Below are 18,670 nucleotides of genomic sequence, written 5' to 3' on the forward strand. Positions count from 1 at the left end.
GTTAGTTATAATTTTATTAGTTTTCCTTATATTTATTATTGTATTAATTTTCCTTATATATAAAGGTTTAGTTTAGCTTATTTGAAAAAAAGTATAATACACTATTTAAATGTTTTAATGTGAAATATGTTTTTAAATAGCTTTTCACGTCAGATCAGACTTTTAAAAAATGTCAAACCAAATTAAAAGATGTTTATGATTAACCGTAAATCAAACTAAGATCTAAAAAATTAGTCGTAGATATATTCTCTCCCATATTAATAACATTGAATATCATACAAATAATTAATAGTAACAGTTAATGTGACTTGTCTATTGAAAATTATTTAACTATTAGAGTAAAATTTAAAAAGTACAATTTTCGTCGTATTAATATTTTTATGTGATTCAAATGTATCATCTAAATAAAATGAATACTGCTAAGTATTTTCAAATTATCATCCTCGAAAACACAAATTATTAACATCTAGCACAGTCAAAATTAAAATAATGAGCCCTAAACAAGTTGAGTCATGGAGGATGATGGTTCAATGAGAGTGGCTACTTGCTAGCTAGGCCTAGTACCACACTATCATTGGATGAAATGATAGAGAATAAATATTTAGGTAGTCTCAATTCCAAATAAAAATATGGATTATTTTTTTTTTGTTGGTGTGTATTAAATGGTGTACTTAAAAATTTTATGACCACACAATTCTTTCTTCAAAGATACCAAGTGCCGTAATATGGTAGTGCCACAGTGCACAACTAATTACAAATTAAAGTATCCAAAGAAATCTCTGCATGAGAGATCAATGTAGGTTTGCTCGAAATTATATGCCACCAATATGGTGTGTCAAATACTTTGTAGGTAATTGGGTTTTTTTTTTAATATATGATCATGAGTTTGATTAATGTGAATGAAACGGTGACTGTGTATTCAGTCTCTTATGTTTTAGTTCTTTTGGTCTTTTAAATAAATGATGTAATATATAATTTGATAAGCTGAAACTATCGTGTTTAGAAGATTTTATTAGGCTTTCATGAATATTAATTATAAAAATATAATTTAACATATTTTAAATAATGTGATATATAATTTTATAATATATAATTTGATAAGTTGAAATTGTCGTGTTTAGAGAATTTTATTACGCTTTTATGAATATTAATCATTCAAAATCATGATATCATATGTCACATTATTTAAAATATATTACATTACTATTTTTTAGTTAAAAAAACTAAATAATTAAAACTATTAAATTTTAAAAATAGAAGAACTAAATTCACAAACTTATAAAATAAGACACTAAAATTGGAACTAAGTCTAAATAGTTTCAGCCACTCAAATATATTTTCAAACTTCTGAAGTTAATCTCAAACTTTTATGTTAGGTATCATGAGAAAAAAAAAAAGTAGATGACAAGGTGTATGCACTTTTGAAAATGTTTTTATTTTTAAAAAGGCAAAATGAATTAATAAGGTAACACTCCTAAGATAAGGTTTGCTAAGAGAGTCGCAAGAACCAAATGCATGGCAAATTTTACATCACCACATTCCATAAAGTTTTATATTTTTCAACATCGATATCATTTTTATATGCTACCAAATACATCAACTTCAAGTTCCTCTACGCCTCCAGCAACATCCTTTTGGTCTCCCATTACATCCTTCCTCTCAATTTTTGCACCTCCTAAACATTTTAATGGATTTGTGAACCATTGAACCATAGAATAGTTAAAACCAACTTTTCTTGAACAATGCCAATTCAAAGCCAAAAGTTTTATTATGCCATTTTGTTAAAATATTTCTTCAAATAATATCTGATTGAATATTTATGTAAAAAAAAAAAAAACACCCAATTGTGCATATAGCAACTAAACTTAGTTTATAAAAACTCTATTTGGGTTATTAATTAACACATACTTCTAACTCTTATTCAATTATTGATTACTAGACGTATGCTTTTTGTGACATACACTCTTAATTAGAGTTGTTCCATATTGTCCAAAATTTGAAAAGTTGATGTGTGTTCTACCAATTAGTCCTTGTGAGTTGACCAATTATATCCTTTAAGAGAGGTGGAGGAATCTTCTTTGAAGATAATGCTTGACTTAAGGGAGCTCACAAACATTCTAAAACTAAAAGAATTAAAAGAGATAAGAGTATTTAAAATGATGAGTGGTGGTTATCTTTATTCTCCACAAATGTCCTTTCAATATTGTTAATTGGTGCATCGTCTTTGTCGTTAAGGATAATTGGAAGCACTTGCAAATAAATATTATTTTATGCAAACCTAATATCACTTTGTGTATAACACAAACTTTAGACCTATATCCCTCTAATCCCTCCGCATGCTTTTCTAACTTTCCATTAATTTGGTCAGTTAATAAAACTTAGCCTAATGGATGAGATCAAATTCATAATGCTAAATACATTATTATAAAGATTATGATTAATATCGTGTCAATCATATACTATTTGCAACTACAAATGATTAGAATAATTGATCCCCAATATCATTTTCTTACCTCTTTCCACTTTAAATGTATAAAAAAAAGTAATGCTCTAGTAAAAAATTTCTTCTTCCCATCCTTTTCATAAAAAAATTATTTTTCATTCCGTTTACCTTTTAAAAACAATTAGTATTTTAATTTTTGTATTTGCTTTTTATTTGATTCTTATTTTCAAAAATTTATTTATGAGATACTGAAAATAAAACAAAAAATTATTTTGTAAGTATTTTTTGTACAAATATTGCAAATAAAAACTGATTAAATATAGGATATATAGGACGCAATTGTTATGTCTTTTTTTTAAAATAATTTTGAAAATATTTCATCTTTTTGTTATAACTTTATCACAAGAGAACATGAAAATTTACTTTAAACGAGAAATTATTTTAAATAGCTTCTCATAAAAACTTTTTTAAGTATTTCATCTTTTAGACCCAACTTTTTTTCAATTAAAATTTCAAAAGATACTTGAAATGAGAAAATATATTGAGTAGCACTTCTCATAAAAAATAATTTTTGAGAGTTTTTTTTCTAAAAAAATGTGATTTTTATTATGTCAAATTATATAACAATGATCATAAATATCTAAGTTATTAAATGTCAAAATTACTTTTTTTTTAATATGTAGAAAATGAGTCTGAAATAACTTATCGTATTTTTTAGTAAATTCTCATAAAAATCACTTTTAAAATATAAAGTTATAATTTTTTTTTTTAATCTATAATAGACGGGCCAATAGTTTTGTAATTAAAAGTAAAATAGGAGTTGAAGATATTAAACCCCCACAAGTGAATCAATTTTCAAATCATGATTGAGAGGTGTTCATATTTAGTGTTTAATGCGTCTCATATAAGATTACATCTAGAGGAAGAGTAATTCTATAGAAAACTAAAATAAAAATAAAATAGACGATCTCATTAAGATGTACAATGCTTATAAATAAATAAAAGACATAGTTTAAGTGGTTGAATTGAGACATTTAATTAGTTTAAAAAAGAAATTTAAATTTAAATGCTAACTACTAAAATAATCTATAAAAAATAAAAAGTTAAAACCTAATTAGCATGAACCCTTTTCCTTGACAAATGGAGACTAAAGACCCAAAAAAAGGCCTAGCATTTTAATTGTTGAAACTCTTTCAATGATTATTCATTAAAAGAATAGAAAATAGAAATAGGTGGTTTCAATTCTCCCCTTTTAGATATGCAAAAGTTGCAGTTTCATGCAATGAAAGTTGCTTTTAAATCAATTAATTTAAGTCCAAAATCAGAAAAATTGTTGACACAAATATAATTTCCAAATATTTGGTATGCTATAAAGTTTGATTAGTTTGATGTAAAGCTTATTATAGGTACACAATAATTTCCACTAAGATATGATGTCAAATATCATCCTAATTAATTTATATTACATTCCACTAACTTATTAGACTTTGTTGCCTCCAACAAAAGCAAAGTGGTCTACATACATCTTTTTTTCTCTTTGAATATATTATATTATGCTTTTCTTATTATCATTATTACAAATTAATAAAACTGTCATTTTCAATTTTGTTGTCAACTAGGCTTCCTCCTTAGGGAATTTATTTCTCCTTGCAATATACATAGGAAACATTAGTTTTGTGTGAAAGTACATGTAGAAAAATATACCAAGTTGTACTCAACATGGATTTCATGATTCTCAAGAAGTTCATTCTTCTCTTCCTCTTCATATTTGGATCACTTTTGGAGACTTCTTTTGCAGGTTAGTCTTTTTAGGTTTTCTTGCAGCCTTAATTATATTATGAAGGCTAAAATAAAGAAGCATGAGTGCAAATTAACATAAATAAATGCATTATATATATGTGTTCTTATAAATAGTGTCTCATATATATTATATTATATATGTTTATAATATCAATATCACATTGATATTGTTTGGCTTAAAGTTTAACATTGGTATGTGGAAATTAAATTAATTTAGATTTGATTCCATGATCTACTTCTTCTTTTTTCATGAAGTGCGAGGCATGTGATCAACTAGCTAGTTATATAATTAAATTTAATATTTTAAATTGAATTTTTCAATTTTATCTTGTATATTCACTTATATATAGATAAACTATATATACAAGCTATGAAAATGTTAGATGATAAGAAAATTACCTAACATATATGTGCTTAATTAATGCATATGCAGGTCGAGGATCAAACTTCATCAAAATCTCAACTGGAGATTTGAGTGCAGTTCAAAAGGTATGCATGACATGGTAATTCACATCAATATAGAATATATTAATTTTATTTAATTAATTAATTAATTGAAATTTTAAATTTTTTGGTTATTTGAACAACACTAATTGTTTGTTAGCTCTTTATGTATCTAGCTATCTCTCTATCATGTTTAAAGCATTGTATCTAACAATTAAATAGTGCAAAACTCATGAACTACCACATCTATGTTATTATCTTTTTATTTGAAAGTACTCATCGAATAGAAGGCCCTCTTTTTAAATCCTTGAATTCCTCATCTATTTTGTGTTTTTATTTTTTGACAGGCAGTAGTTAGTAATTAGTTAGAGAGACGGAAAATTCATTAGTGGTAGATATTGAACTCAAAACTTCTTTCAGTGTTCCAACGCAACGACACTACAAATTCTATTTTGTTAAATTTTAGCGTATTCACACACATAGAAGAGATAGAGCTCAAGTAAAAATGGTATCACGAGTATGATTTATTTATAAAGAAGATCGAATTATGAGCACTTTGTTTTTTACTAGCGGTATTAGAATTCTTTGGAATGCCTAGGGATTCATGAGTAATTTAGCATGTTGTAATGAGTTTGATTATCTCTTATACTTTTTTAAATAAATTTTTGTTTACAAAAATAGATAGAGTTTCTTGTGTAACTGGATCGGACTATCTTCGTAATTTTGTTATAAATTTCTATTTACGTAATTTTTTTTATAGAATTTTCATATATTGAGGTTTTGATTAGTATATTTTATTAATTGAGTTTCTATCTTGCTTTATTAATTTGATGTATAGGTAACAACAAGGAATGAAATGAATGAGGAAGAAGTAAGCAACATCCACGAGAGGCTTCTTAGGGCTAATACAAAAGATTATGGACGATATGACCCAACTCCAACTTTTTCTAAGCCTCCTTTCAAGCTCATACCAAATTGAATTAACGTTCAATAAATGAATCTCGGAAGTTATATATAGTATCGTAATAACAACTAAGTACTATAAATAATCCAGTGTTTACCTTAGTGTAATATATGCCCCATATATATCATATAAACATGTATAAATATAAATGCTTAGTCATGTTTTGAAGTCTAATATAGAGTTTTATAAAAGAAGATGTACTTGTGTTTTTGAAGTTTTATTTATATATATATATATATATATATATAGTTTTGCTCTATATATTTTGGTGTATTGCTTGTCTTACATATATACATTATACATATATATGCATGAACAAATAAAATAATTAATGAGATTATGTTTCAGTCTTAGCTTGTGTTTATCAAACATATATATATATATATATATGAAAAATGATATGTGTACACTAATACATTCATCTAACAACTTGAGAGAGAGATAAAGAGAGTGGTCTAGCTAAATAGATAAATATGATATGTGATAGCAATAGTGAGATAAATAAAATGAGCTATTGAATATACGTAGAAAAGTTATGGATATATAAATATTATAATTGATAATCCTATATACATACCGGACTTAGTGAAGACGCATGCGCACATGAGACAAATTTTATTAATATTTGTCTAAATATGTATGAAAACTATTTTTTGGGTTTAAGGTGTCAAAAAAAAAAATACATTTAACATCATATATGAATGGAATACCAAATATCTTGCAACTTTATCCATATTATTGCTCCAAAACTTACATGATAGGAACTGTCACTTTTCCCTATACCTAGATTAAATTCTATGACAAGAAAAGTAAGAATGGGAGGAAGTTTCTCTAAGTTCCTTTAATGGTGGTAGAATGCATAAATAAAATGTGATTTTAGAAATCAAAACTAGAGAAGAATACTTTGATAAAACTTTATTATTCATTTTCAAATATTTGGATAAAGCATTGAGTTTTCAATTTTGGAAAAAGGGAGAGATGGAGGCACTATATGGTTTTCAAAAAATGACCAAATGGCTCTTAAAGATGGAGGCACTATATCCCTTTCAATAAGAAATGTTTAGGATAAGTTATGAAGTCAAATATGTATTTCTATTTTGATAATCAATTAGATTAATTGTCTTAATCGTTTAAGACTATAAGAAGGCTACTCTATTGTACTATTTTAACCATAACTTTTAGGAGTTGATGTATGTAATAGTTAGAAAACTGACAATTAGAGAGGTTTATGCAATTCATGATTCATAAGAAATCAGAGAAGAGAGAAAAAAAAGGGAAAAAGAGAGATTGAGTGAAAAAGCTAGTGTTGTTGGTTCAGAAACAATGACAGATACTAGGAGATCAATCTTAAGAAGACCTTAATCTTATAAAGTTCAATTAACAATAGTGGATTAATCTTGTTTGTTTGCCCGTGACGTAGGTCTCATCAATTGAGACTGAACACGTAAAGATCTGAGTGTCATTATTCTCCTATCTTAATTTTCGCTTACTTTGATTTTGACAACTAGTTTTCAAAACTACAGAAAAGAGAACGATAAACAGTCTTTGTTTTCTGTGTTTGCAGAATATTCTCCATTTTCAGCAGAAAACCAAGAACGTTATCTGTTTTGTTTCTTTTCCTGCGATTGTTTGTCTTTTATTTTGTTGGTTAATTATTGTTGCAGATCTCAATATTGTTTCAACAATTGGCGCCATCTGTGGGAAAGGGAGCAACAATAGTTGGAACCACGAAGTTTGACATTGTAAAGTTCAATAGATCAAATGACTTTGGTATGTGGAAGATAAAGATGCATGATGTTTTGGTACAGCAAGGTTTGGTGAGCGGGTGAATCAGTTCTTCATGCAACAATGACTGCACAAGAAAAGGAAGAACTGATTGAAAAAGAAAAGAGTATTATCATCTTGTGTCTTGGAGATAAAGCTTTGAGGGAGGTTGCAAGGGAACAAACAACAACAACCTTATGGCTTAAACTTGAATCTCTATACATGACTAAATCAGTTTCAAATAGGCTCTTCTTGAAACAGCAATTATTCTCTTTTAAAATGGATGAAGAGAAACCAGTTACAGTGCAACTTGCTGAATTTAACAAGATTCTTAATGATTTAGAAAATTTAGAAGTCAAGCTAGATGGTGAAGACAAAGCTCTGATCCTGCTTAGAGCCCTACCAAGTTCATATGAACACTTCAAGGATGCTAACATATTTGGAAGAGAACAGACAATTACTCTTGAAGAAGTGCATACATCTATCCGGACAAAGGAAAGTTATAAAAGACTTGAGATCAAAAATGATAATCATGCTGAAAGTCTGAATGTGACCAAAGGAAGAATTGACAAGAAATGATCAAATGGAAATAAGCATAGGTCCAATTCAAAATCAAAATCTGAAGGAAATTATAAATGCTTCTATTGTCACAAGAAGGGGCATTTTAAGAAAGATTGCCCTGAAAGAAATTGATCAAGAAACTCTCAAGATTCAGGAAATGTTGCACTTGTTGGTGCTGGCTATGAACCTGTAGAGGCATTGATGATTTCAAATTCTTAAGGTGAAAAGAATTGGTTATTAGATTCAGGTTGTACTTTACATGTGTGTCCAAAAAAATATTATTTTGAATCAATAGATCTTCGTGATGATGGAGTCGTTCTGCTTGGCAACAACAAATCATGTAAAATCCAAGGCAAAGGAACAATCAGGTTCAGAATGTTCAACTGCAAGGAGGTACTGCTGAAAGATGTAAGGTACATACTTGAATTAAAAAGAAACTTAATTTATGTTGGCATGTTTGATATTTTAGCATATTCCACAAACATAAAGAATGATATCATGACTATTATTAATAAAGATGATATCATTGTTAAAGGAATTAAAAGGAATGGGTTGTATATATTTATATGGTTCTACCATAATTGCACAAGCTTCTATTGCTAGCTCTAATTTGCATACATCTACTAGAATATGGAATATGAGGTTAGGACATGTAAGTGAAAGAGGCTTAATTGAGTTATCAAAATAGAATTTTCTTAATGGTGACAAAATTAAAAAATTGAAATTTTGTGATCATTGTATTCTTGGAATGTCTAAGAGGGGCAGTTTAGATGTTGGCAAACACAACACCTTTAGACCTTTTGAATATACTCATTTTGATTTGTTGGGTCCTTCGAGGACAAAGACTCATGTTGGATGTTATTATTTCTTAACCATCATTGATGATTATTCTATGAAAGTATGGATCTATGTATTAAAAATAAAAGTGACACTTTTATGAAATTTAAAGAATGACATATGCAAATTGGAACTCAGAAGGAACCTAAGCTGAAATGTTTAAGAACTGACAATGCCCTGGAGTATCTTTCAGAGCAGTTTAATAAGTATTGTAGGGACCTAGGTATTCAAAGACATAGAACAGTTGCAGGCACCCCTCAACAAAATGACATTGCTGAAAGGATGAACATAACAATCTTGGAAATGGTCAGATGTATGACCTTGAGTGTAGGGTTGCCTAAAATATTTTGGGGAGAAGCTACAGTAACAGTAGTGTATTTGATCAATAGATGTCATTCATCAGCTATTGAATTTAAGACACCAATTGAGATGTGGAATGGCAAACCATCTGACTACTCAAATCTGAAGGTATTTGGTTACTTAGCATTTCCTCACACAAGGCAAGATGAATTGGATGCTTGAGCAATCAAATGTGTTTTCATTGGATATCCTAAAGGAATAAAAGGTTATAGGTTGTGGAGGATTGACCAAGGTGTACCTAAGTGCATCATATCAAGAGATGTAGTGTTTGATGAAACAAGAATGCCCATAATTGACAAAGAACATTTTTTGTTTCAATTCTGCAGAAACGGAGAACATTCTCCATTTAAGTGCTACAGAAATGAAGAACATTGCAGAAATGGAGAACATTCTCCGTTTGACAGTGCTTCAAACAGAAATACTGAGAGTGTTCAGATTGAGGTGGAGTCACTTGAAGATCAAGAGATTATTCATGAAGACATATACTAATACACAACTTGATGATAATGTTGCAACAGAACCAGATTTGGCTAATTACAACTTGGTAAGGGATAGAGAAAGAAGGGTTATCAAGCCTTCAATCAGATATGGTGAAGCAAATTTAATTTTTATGCTTTAAGTGTTGCTGAAGATCTTCAAATAGATGAACCAAACAACTACATGGAAGCCATTAACAGTGAATACAAAGAAACTTGGATGACAACTATGAATGAAGAGATTCAGTCATTAGAAAATAATCAAACCTGGATTTTGGTTGACATTCCTAAGAGTCAAAGGGTAATTGGATCAAAATGGGTGTTCAAGAGAAATGAAGGCATTCAAGGTCAAGAGACGATAAGGTTCAAAGAAAGATTAGTTGCAAAGGGATTTTCTCAGCTTGAAGGAATTGATTTCAATGAAGTATTTGCACCTATTGTAAAACATTGTTCAATCAAAATTCTGATTTCAACTGTAACTCAATAAGACTTGGAATTAGAGCAGTTGGATGTTAAAACAACATTCCTACATGGTGACTGGAAGAAACCATTTATATGCAGCATTCTGAAGGATTTGCTAAAGGCAACAACAAGATTTGTCTTCTTCAAAAGTCATTGTATGGCCTAAAGCAAAGTCCTAGACAATGGTACACGAAGTTTGATGATTTTATGATAAGAAATGGTTTCCAAATATGTAGTTTTGACAGTTGTGTATACATTCTAAAAGAGAAAAGTCAATAACGTTCTCCAGCTCAAGAACATTCTCCAGTTTTTCAGGAAGGTCAAAAATGTTCTCCAACTTACCTATTACTCTATGTAGATGATATTCTTCTTGCAAGCTCAAGTAAAAACCAGATTAAAAGGCTCAAAGCCGGTCTAAGTTATGAGTTTGAGATGAAAGAACTTGGAGAGGCCAAGAGAATCTTAAGTATGGATATAAAAAGAAATAGTATGAAGGGGAAACTATTCCTTTCACAAGTTGTCTACTTGAAGAGAGTTGTCACTAAATATAGAATACATGAAGCAAGACATGTTACTACTCCTTTGGGACAAAATTTCAAATTGTCTATGCAAGAATCACATAAGATAGATGAGGAAAGACAAAGAATGAGTAGAATTCCTTATGCTAGTGGGGTTGGCAGCATAATGTATGGAATAATCTGTAGCATGCCAAATTTGACTTATGATGTGAATGTTGTCATCAAATTTATCACTGATCCAGGAGCATTGCATTGGTCAGCACTGAAATGGATTATGAGGTACTTAAATGGCTCATTAACAACAGGTTTAAAGTTTAAAAAGACTCATCATGACAAGAAACCAATCAAAGGATATGTGGACTCAGATTATGCTGGAAACATGGACACTAGAAAATCAATTTTTGGTTATGTTTTCACTCTATATGGGACTGTTGTAAGTTGGAGAGCAATTACACAGTCGGTGGTAGCACTTTCTACAACTCAAGATGAATTCATTGCTCTTACTGAAGGGGTTAAAAAAGCTATATAGATTAAATGAGTGATTGGTGAACTAAGAGCAAATCAGAACTGTGTTTCAATTTATTGCTACAGTCAAAGTGCCATACACTTATCTAAGCATCAAGTGTATCACAATAAGTCTAAACACATTGATGTTAAGTTTCACTTCATAAGGGATGTGATTGATTCAAAGCATGTTTCCGTAGAGACGATTGCAACTGAGGACAACCCTGCTGATGCACTCACCAAATCACTTTCACAAGCTAAGTTCAAGCATTTCTTGGACATAGTTGGCTTCAACAAAGAGTAAAGTTAAAGCAATGGCAACAAGGAGAATGATGGAGTTATTCTGATATTGAGTCAAGGTGGAGAATTGTGAATATGTGCTTCAAATCATCCAACTAAAGTTGGTTAAGCTTTAGTAACTGTTATAACTACTTTTGGCCAAGTTAGTTATGATAGGTGGTTATAGTTAGTTTGCTCTAGTATACTATAAATAAAGTTGTAAAATTGTAGCAGCTAGGAGTTCATGTGTGTAATAGTTGGAAAACTGAGAGTTATAGAGGTTTATGCAATTCATGATTCATAGGAAATCAAAGAAGAGAGAAAAGGGGGGGAAAAGAGAGATTGAGTGAAAAGGCTAGTATTGCTGGTTCAGAAACGGTGATATATACTAGGAAATCAATCTTAAGAAGGCCTTAATCTGGTAAAGTTCAATTAACAATAGTGGATTAATCTTGCTTGCTTGTCTGTGACGTAGGTCTCATCAATTGAGACTGAACACGTAAAGATCTAGGTGTCATTCTTCTCTTATCTTTCGTTAATTTTCGTTTACTTTGATTTTGAAAACTGGTTTTCAAAACTACATAAAGGAGAACGATAAACAGTCTTCGTTTTCTGTGTTTGCATAACATTCTCCGTTTTCAACAGAAAACCAAGAACGTTATTCGTTTTGTTTCTTTTTCTGCAATTGTTTGTCTTCTATTTTGTTGGTTAATTCTTGTTGCAGATCCCAATATTGTATCAAGATGGATAAACCAAACAGAATGAAACAAGAGTTAAAATTAAAAGAAAAACTTAGAAAACGGGTTGTTATTACATGTAATACTTGTTAGTCGATATGGCCTATGGATTCTAGAAGAGAATGAATAGAGCCATACTTTTTAATTTTTTTTTTATTATACTGTGAAAATTATTTGACCGTGATGGAATATTATACGCATTTGTATGGAAAAATCATTTTTCAAAATCTTTTGGTATTACAATTAATTGATCCAAATAGAAAAGGAAATTTAACCCAGGAAAAACGATTTCATTAAACCTAATAAATTGATATTTGATTCAATCAAATGTGAAGATAACTAAAATTGCTTAATGATGTACCAATAATATGAAATCAATGATAACAAAAAATTCAATTACGAATATAATTCACATTTGTTGAGATGAGTTCACAACATATTTTTTCTTTATCAATTAGAATTACCATCGATTACAAGATTCGTCGGCAATTATTAAAAACTCATACATCAATTATTTCTTTTCTAAACGCTCTAAACCAGATTTCTTGAAACACCCTCTAAGGCAATCTGAACCACTATTTCCAAGAATACCCCCCTGTAATTCTTGGAAGATAGTTCCTAGAGAAAACATGTCTCTAAAACCTGAAGAAACTCCCTCTTCAAAACCTCAACGCAACGTCGATCGATATCTGTTCAATTTCTCACAAGAGATATCCCAGCTATTGATGTTTCTCGCTCAAAGTTTCATTCACAAACACGACTTGAATCAGAAGAAAAAAACAATGTTTAATCTAGATTATAATCTTGAATTCGTGAAATTGTAGAAATAGGTGAAAGTATTCTGAATGAAAATGAAGGTTAATATTAGTATGTAAAGTAATACGAGGTGAACCTATTGGAATTGTTTGAGTCGATTCACGCTCCGTGTCAACAGATTCACAAGGTCTAGAACATCAACAATGAGTTCAGGACCTATGTAAATTATTTTCCAAACATGTAAGTTGATTTACAAAGTCAAAAATCACTTAAGAATAGTTTTTAATGCATTTCAATCTGTGCCAAACATGGTCCTATCATGCAACGAAAGTGATGCATGATAAAATATGATTTTTCATGTCAGTTTTTATAATTTGAATGTTTGAGAAATTAGAATCAACAAAGACATACATTTATCATCTAAATAAACCAAGTTTTGACTTATATTGAAATATTAGGTTTTTACCAAAATCTTATAATTACAACATTTCTCATGTGAATGGGTTTCATAGATATCTTCGGTGTTGTAGAGGAAACTTCAACTTGCTTTGTCTCACTTCTAAGCATATGTTGTATACTCCAGTGGACATTGAAAATCACGACCTACTTTATTAGATTATATTGAATTTTTTAAACCATATCAAATAGTGATCTTCATCATACTTCAAACATATAACTTTAAAGGTTAGTACTTCTGATGAATCTCAAATTATATATATATATATATATATATATATACACACACACGCTTGCGCAAAATACACATTAGAATAAATATTTCAGAATCTTTTATTTCTAGAGCATATCAATTTCCAAAAGATAAATAAATATAGCATAAAAACCAACACAATAAATACATTCCTTTGCAAGACTTGTGAATAGAGGATTTGGGTGTATCTCTCTTTTTGAGGATTAAAGATAAATGAGAGACAAATATAAGTTTCTTTGGAAATATATATAACTTTTAGAGGTAAATTTGAAAATAAAATAGAAAAATGACTAGAGAGAGTGTACTAGCAAAAGCGATGGGGCAAACAGCAATCCTCAAATAAAAACTAATCCGAAGCCCGTAAACTTGGAGTCTAGGCAACACAGTAATGTGTCTGATGCAAATCCAAGTTTTGAGTTTCAAAATTTTCTTATTCTCAACAATTATATCCTTACCTCCACCCAAATTTGTCTCTAATTTAGAAAAATAGATAAAAAATTATCTCACCCTCACCAGATGCTAAAAGTTTGAATGGAGGGGCAGCAAAGCGATAATAAATACAGAAGTTGCAGTCAATAAAGTAGGAATTATCATAAAATTATTTTTTAAAATGTATTTATTTTATTTTGATAAGATACTTTTAAAGTAAATTAATTTTTGTAGATAAGATAAAATGTAAGTTAATGAGATGTATGTCTGAAAATATTGATTTTTTTTATAATATTTTTATTTAATAAAAGTTGAAAATAATTTTTTTTATCTGTTGATGGAAAAATAATTTTACTATCAGAAATTTACAGTGACATTCTGAATTATGATATTCTATTAATAATATCGAAATTTGACAATTGAATTAAAATTTAAAACAGATAAAAAATTATATTTTTATTAAATTATTTTTATTAATTATTTATGTATTTATTATTATCATAAATGCAAGGTGAAAGAAATAAAATCAAGAGTGATGTGTGTGATTGTGTGGTATTAATTAGATATAACAATTGGAACAAATTATTTTTGGTTTTAACACTATTTCGTAGGAGGATAACACTCTAGTAATCTAGAATTTTATTTGAAGATAAATAAAATTTAATCAACAATTGTGTAATTCAAAATTCAAACTCAAATTTTTTTAAACAATTTGATCTTAGTTGAAGTTCATTGACCACTTGAACTCAATCACATGTTATTGGTACAATATTCTTTGTATTACCTTAAAAATTAAAATAGACAAATGAGACAAATTTTGCTTGTAAATAGGTAAATTATCATGAGAAAGAAGGAGTAATAAATAAATTTTTATGTGGAACTCATCCTTTTCAATTCAAAAATTTAATAAACCATATTCAATTTCATCGATAAATTATAAACTATCACTCTTTCTAATTTGATCCTCCGACTATAGAAATATAATGATTAGACTATTTTAAATCAATCAAATAGGTCCTTGAACTATTCAAAGAATCCTTTTTTATACAAGGATGACCTTTCCTTGCATATAGTGTTTGTAGGATCGTGTGTGATAATTCGAAAATTACTATCCCTTAATGTGTTAAAAATATATTTTGTGTGTTAATCGATGATTTGTTGAATTTAATAATAATTGATGAATGTTGATGATGATACACGATTCATGATATATTGGTTTGATTCTAACGTGTTTTGTTAAAATTAATATTGTTGTTTTTAAGTTGTTAATCGATTAGATGAGGATAAAATTGATGGAAATAAAAAAACTAATTGATTATGAGAAAGAATTAATTTATTAGGCAATGGACTAATTGATTAGGTAATTAAATTAATCAATTAGAAAGTCAGTTAAAAATACCCAAGAAAAAATGGAAGTGTCAATTTTAGAATAATTGATAAAACTAATTGATTAAATTGACTAATAATCGTCTAGGATAATGGTTAATCAGTTAGGTAATGCTATTAGAGACTTAAAATGATCAGTTTATGATAGACAATGTTGAATTAGTATAAATATAAAGTTAATTAGTAATCATAATATTTAATGATGAGTAATTGAGTGGTGAAATAATTATAGGAATTAAATAGTATGAAATAAATTAGTATTGATGATACGTGTTGAATGATATTGTATATTGGTATTATTTTGAAGTGAAGAATATTGAGATATTAATGGTTCATGTGTGTTATAATTTGAATTTAAAAAAATGGTTCCAATTTAAAGGCTCGTCTAACCAATACATCTAAATCTTTGTAGGAATTATTAATAAGTGTTAAGCTGGTAATTAATAAGAATTAGTTATTAGGATTTTATTGTTGATAACAATAATGATGTTAATATGTTATGATGTGCATACTACTACATATTCGCCAATATAGTCTGTGTTGTGTATAATTGTGATGTTGATGATTTGTTATATCCTATGTGTATGTATACATAACACAAGTATGATATGTTGAGAGTGTTGGACTTTAGTCCTCTTAATCTTAGTTTTGACATAATTAACAAACATACAATGTTCATACATCATATGATAAATCTAATATTTTAATTGAGCAAGATTTCAGGAACAACAACCCAACCCTACACACTTGAGACAAATTGCTTGGAACTCAAGAAATCAACAAAAGTTGAATATTCACTGAGTAAATCGATTGGGAAATCGATTGAACTAAACATCTGGTAAGAACTTTTCAGGCAAATACTACCAAATCGATTGGCACTTCGATTAACTTGAAAATAGCTAAGTCACTGTCTTAAACACAATCGATTGGACAATCTATTGTGAAAATTTCAATCATATTAAGTTTGGTTTTAATCGATTGGGAAATCGATTGAACTAAACATCTGGTAAGAACTTTTCAGGCAAATACTACCAAATCGATTGGCACTTCGATTAACTTGAAAATAGCTAAGTCACTGTCTTAAACACAATCGATTGGACAATCTATTGTGAAAATTTCAATCATATTAAGTTTGGTTTTAATCGATTGGGAAATCGATTGAACTAAACATCTGGTAAGAACTTTTCAGGCAAATACTACCAAATCGATTGGCACTTCGATTAACTTGAAAATAGCTAAGTCACTGTCTTAAACACAATCGATTGGACAATCTATTGTGAAAATTTCAATCATATTAAGTTTGGTTTTAATCGATTGGGAAATCGATTTCATAAAAAGGGTGTAAGGAAACATAACTGTTTGTGATTGTATAATCGATTAGGCAATCGACCGGCACAATTAGAAATGAAAATTGCGCAAGTCAGTGGCAACCTGTTTTCAGGCTAATCGATTGGCAAATCAATTAGACCTGTTTTATCACTTTAATGAATCGATTGGTAAATCGATTTATTAGTTGTTTTTCAGAAACTATATAAACTGTTTTCAATCATTCTCTCATTAACACATGAAAAACATTTTGAATACACTTCAGAACACTGAAGAACTCTTAAGAACATATTGTTAACATTCTGATATTGCTTTTTCAGATCAAAACCAAAAAGATTATCCATAATCATTGAGAGAGCTGAAAAAGTATTCTTGAGAGAAAAGACAATGTTCTCATAAACAATCTTTAAATAACTAGATTCGTGTGAGATACATTGATCAAGAGTGAAGACACTTTTTGTACTTCTTTTATTTTGCTTGTAATAAATTCTTTGTAAAGAAACGACTGCGAAAAATCCAGCTAGAAACTGGTGGCGATCTTCTTGGGTGAGAGGCCTCATCAAGAAGGAGCTTGACTTGATCTTGTGTGAGTCTGCTGAGTGACTGCAAGGATCAAGGGGTTAAGCAATAGGAAAGAGATTGTGTTAGATAGATAGGTTTCGAGGAAACTGGACAATCTGTAAACAAGTCACAATTCTTTCTATTGGAGAAAAAGCTGAAATCCAGTTGGATTGTCAAGACTGGATGTAGGTTGTCGTTGACTGTAACACCCCGTTTTTCAAAGCGAGGGTATATATATATTTTTTTTTAAAGAGATTAAAATAAAACAAAGATTTAAATAAGGTAAAATACTTTTGGATAAATATTTAAGTCGTAACACAACGACAAATAAGTCAACAGAATTTACAAGCAGCGGAATCGTTTTTGAAATACGAATCCAAAGTATTTACATTTCAAAAGGTGGTACATAGACCCCATCAAAACAAAATGTCAAACAGATAAAATCAGTATAGGTACAGTTTTCCAAATTAAAATACTCCAACCCAAAAAGAAGGGCGTCTAGTCCCTATACATCAACCTAATCTGATCATCCTACCAAAAACTATACACCCTGAGTGATCTCCACGCGCCCCGTGAGATCCTCCTAACGTAGCTGCAGTCAAGCGTTCCCATCTCCATTCCCGTCCGTAGGGTACGAACCGGTAGGATCGTCCTGACTCTCATCTGAGGGCAAAGCCCAGATTTCCACAATAATTGTAAAGGTCACCAACCGAAAATAACAGTTAACACATAACATTTAAGTTTTAAATGCACAAAATAACCTTTCAACTAAGCATGCACCTTAAAAGGATTTTCCATATGCTAAAAGTTCATATAATGCTTGCCAATTAACAATGAACTCAAAATGAAGTTCTCAAACCATCAAGTAATACATAACTGACCAAAGCATTGATAAATCAATTGAGAAATCGATTATCTAACTCAAAATAAGGACTTTTGCTGAGCCAATCGATTGCCAAATCGATTTGGTCAGTTCTGCTGAGTTTCTGCATGACCAAATCGATTTCTAAGTCGATTTTGTCAGTTCTGATGAGTCCCTGGGTTGCCAAATCGATTTCCAAATCGATTTCGGCAGTTTTGCTGAGTTCCTGCCTCTCTGCCAATCGATTTCCAAATCGATTTCTTAAAAGATTTTGAAAGATATATTTATACAATCGATTGGCAAATCGATTAGGTCAAAATGGTGAACTTCCTGCAACTCATCCAATCGATTGGGAAATCGATTTCCCTCATCATTTTTCCAAAAATTCATAACTAACTCAATCACATTCATACATAATCTCAAATCCTAACACTTAGCACTGATAACGCAATCGCTACAACATCATTAGTTTCGAAATAGTATTGCAAGCAA

The 18,670-nt window shown here is 29.6% G+C and overlaps 1 protein-coding gene across 1 annotated transcript; it reads left to right on the top strand.

The window, feature by feature from the left end:
- The first annotated feature begins 4,056 nt into the window (after positions 1–4,056).
- Positions 4,057–5,912, top strand: LOC101504121 (protein CASPARIAN STRIP INTEGRITY FACTOR 1). Its single transcript, XM_004510944.4, has 3 exons — positions 4,057–4,241; positions 4,677–4,732; positions 5,526–5,912. Exons 1-3 carry the CDS (start codon positions 4,163–4,165, stop codon positions 5,664–5,666), a joined length of 276 nt encoding a protein of 91 aa, XP_004511001.1. The 5' UTR covers positions 4,057–4,162; the 3' UTR covers positions 5,667–5,912.
- Positions 5,913–18,670: the final 12,758 nt, after the last annotated feature.

The sequence above is a fragment of the Cicer arietinum genome, chromosome 7 (genome assembly GCF_000331145.2).
Source record: "Cicer arietinum cultivar CDC Frontier isolate Library 1 chromosome 7, Cicar.CDCFrontier_v2.0, whole genome shotgun sequence".
In the NCBI taxonomy this organism is placed as follows: domain Eukaryota; kingdom Viridiplantae; phylum Streptophyta; class Magnoliopsida; order Fabales; family Fabaceae; genus Cicer; species Cicer arietinum.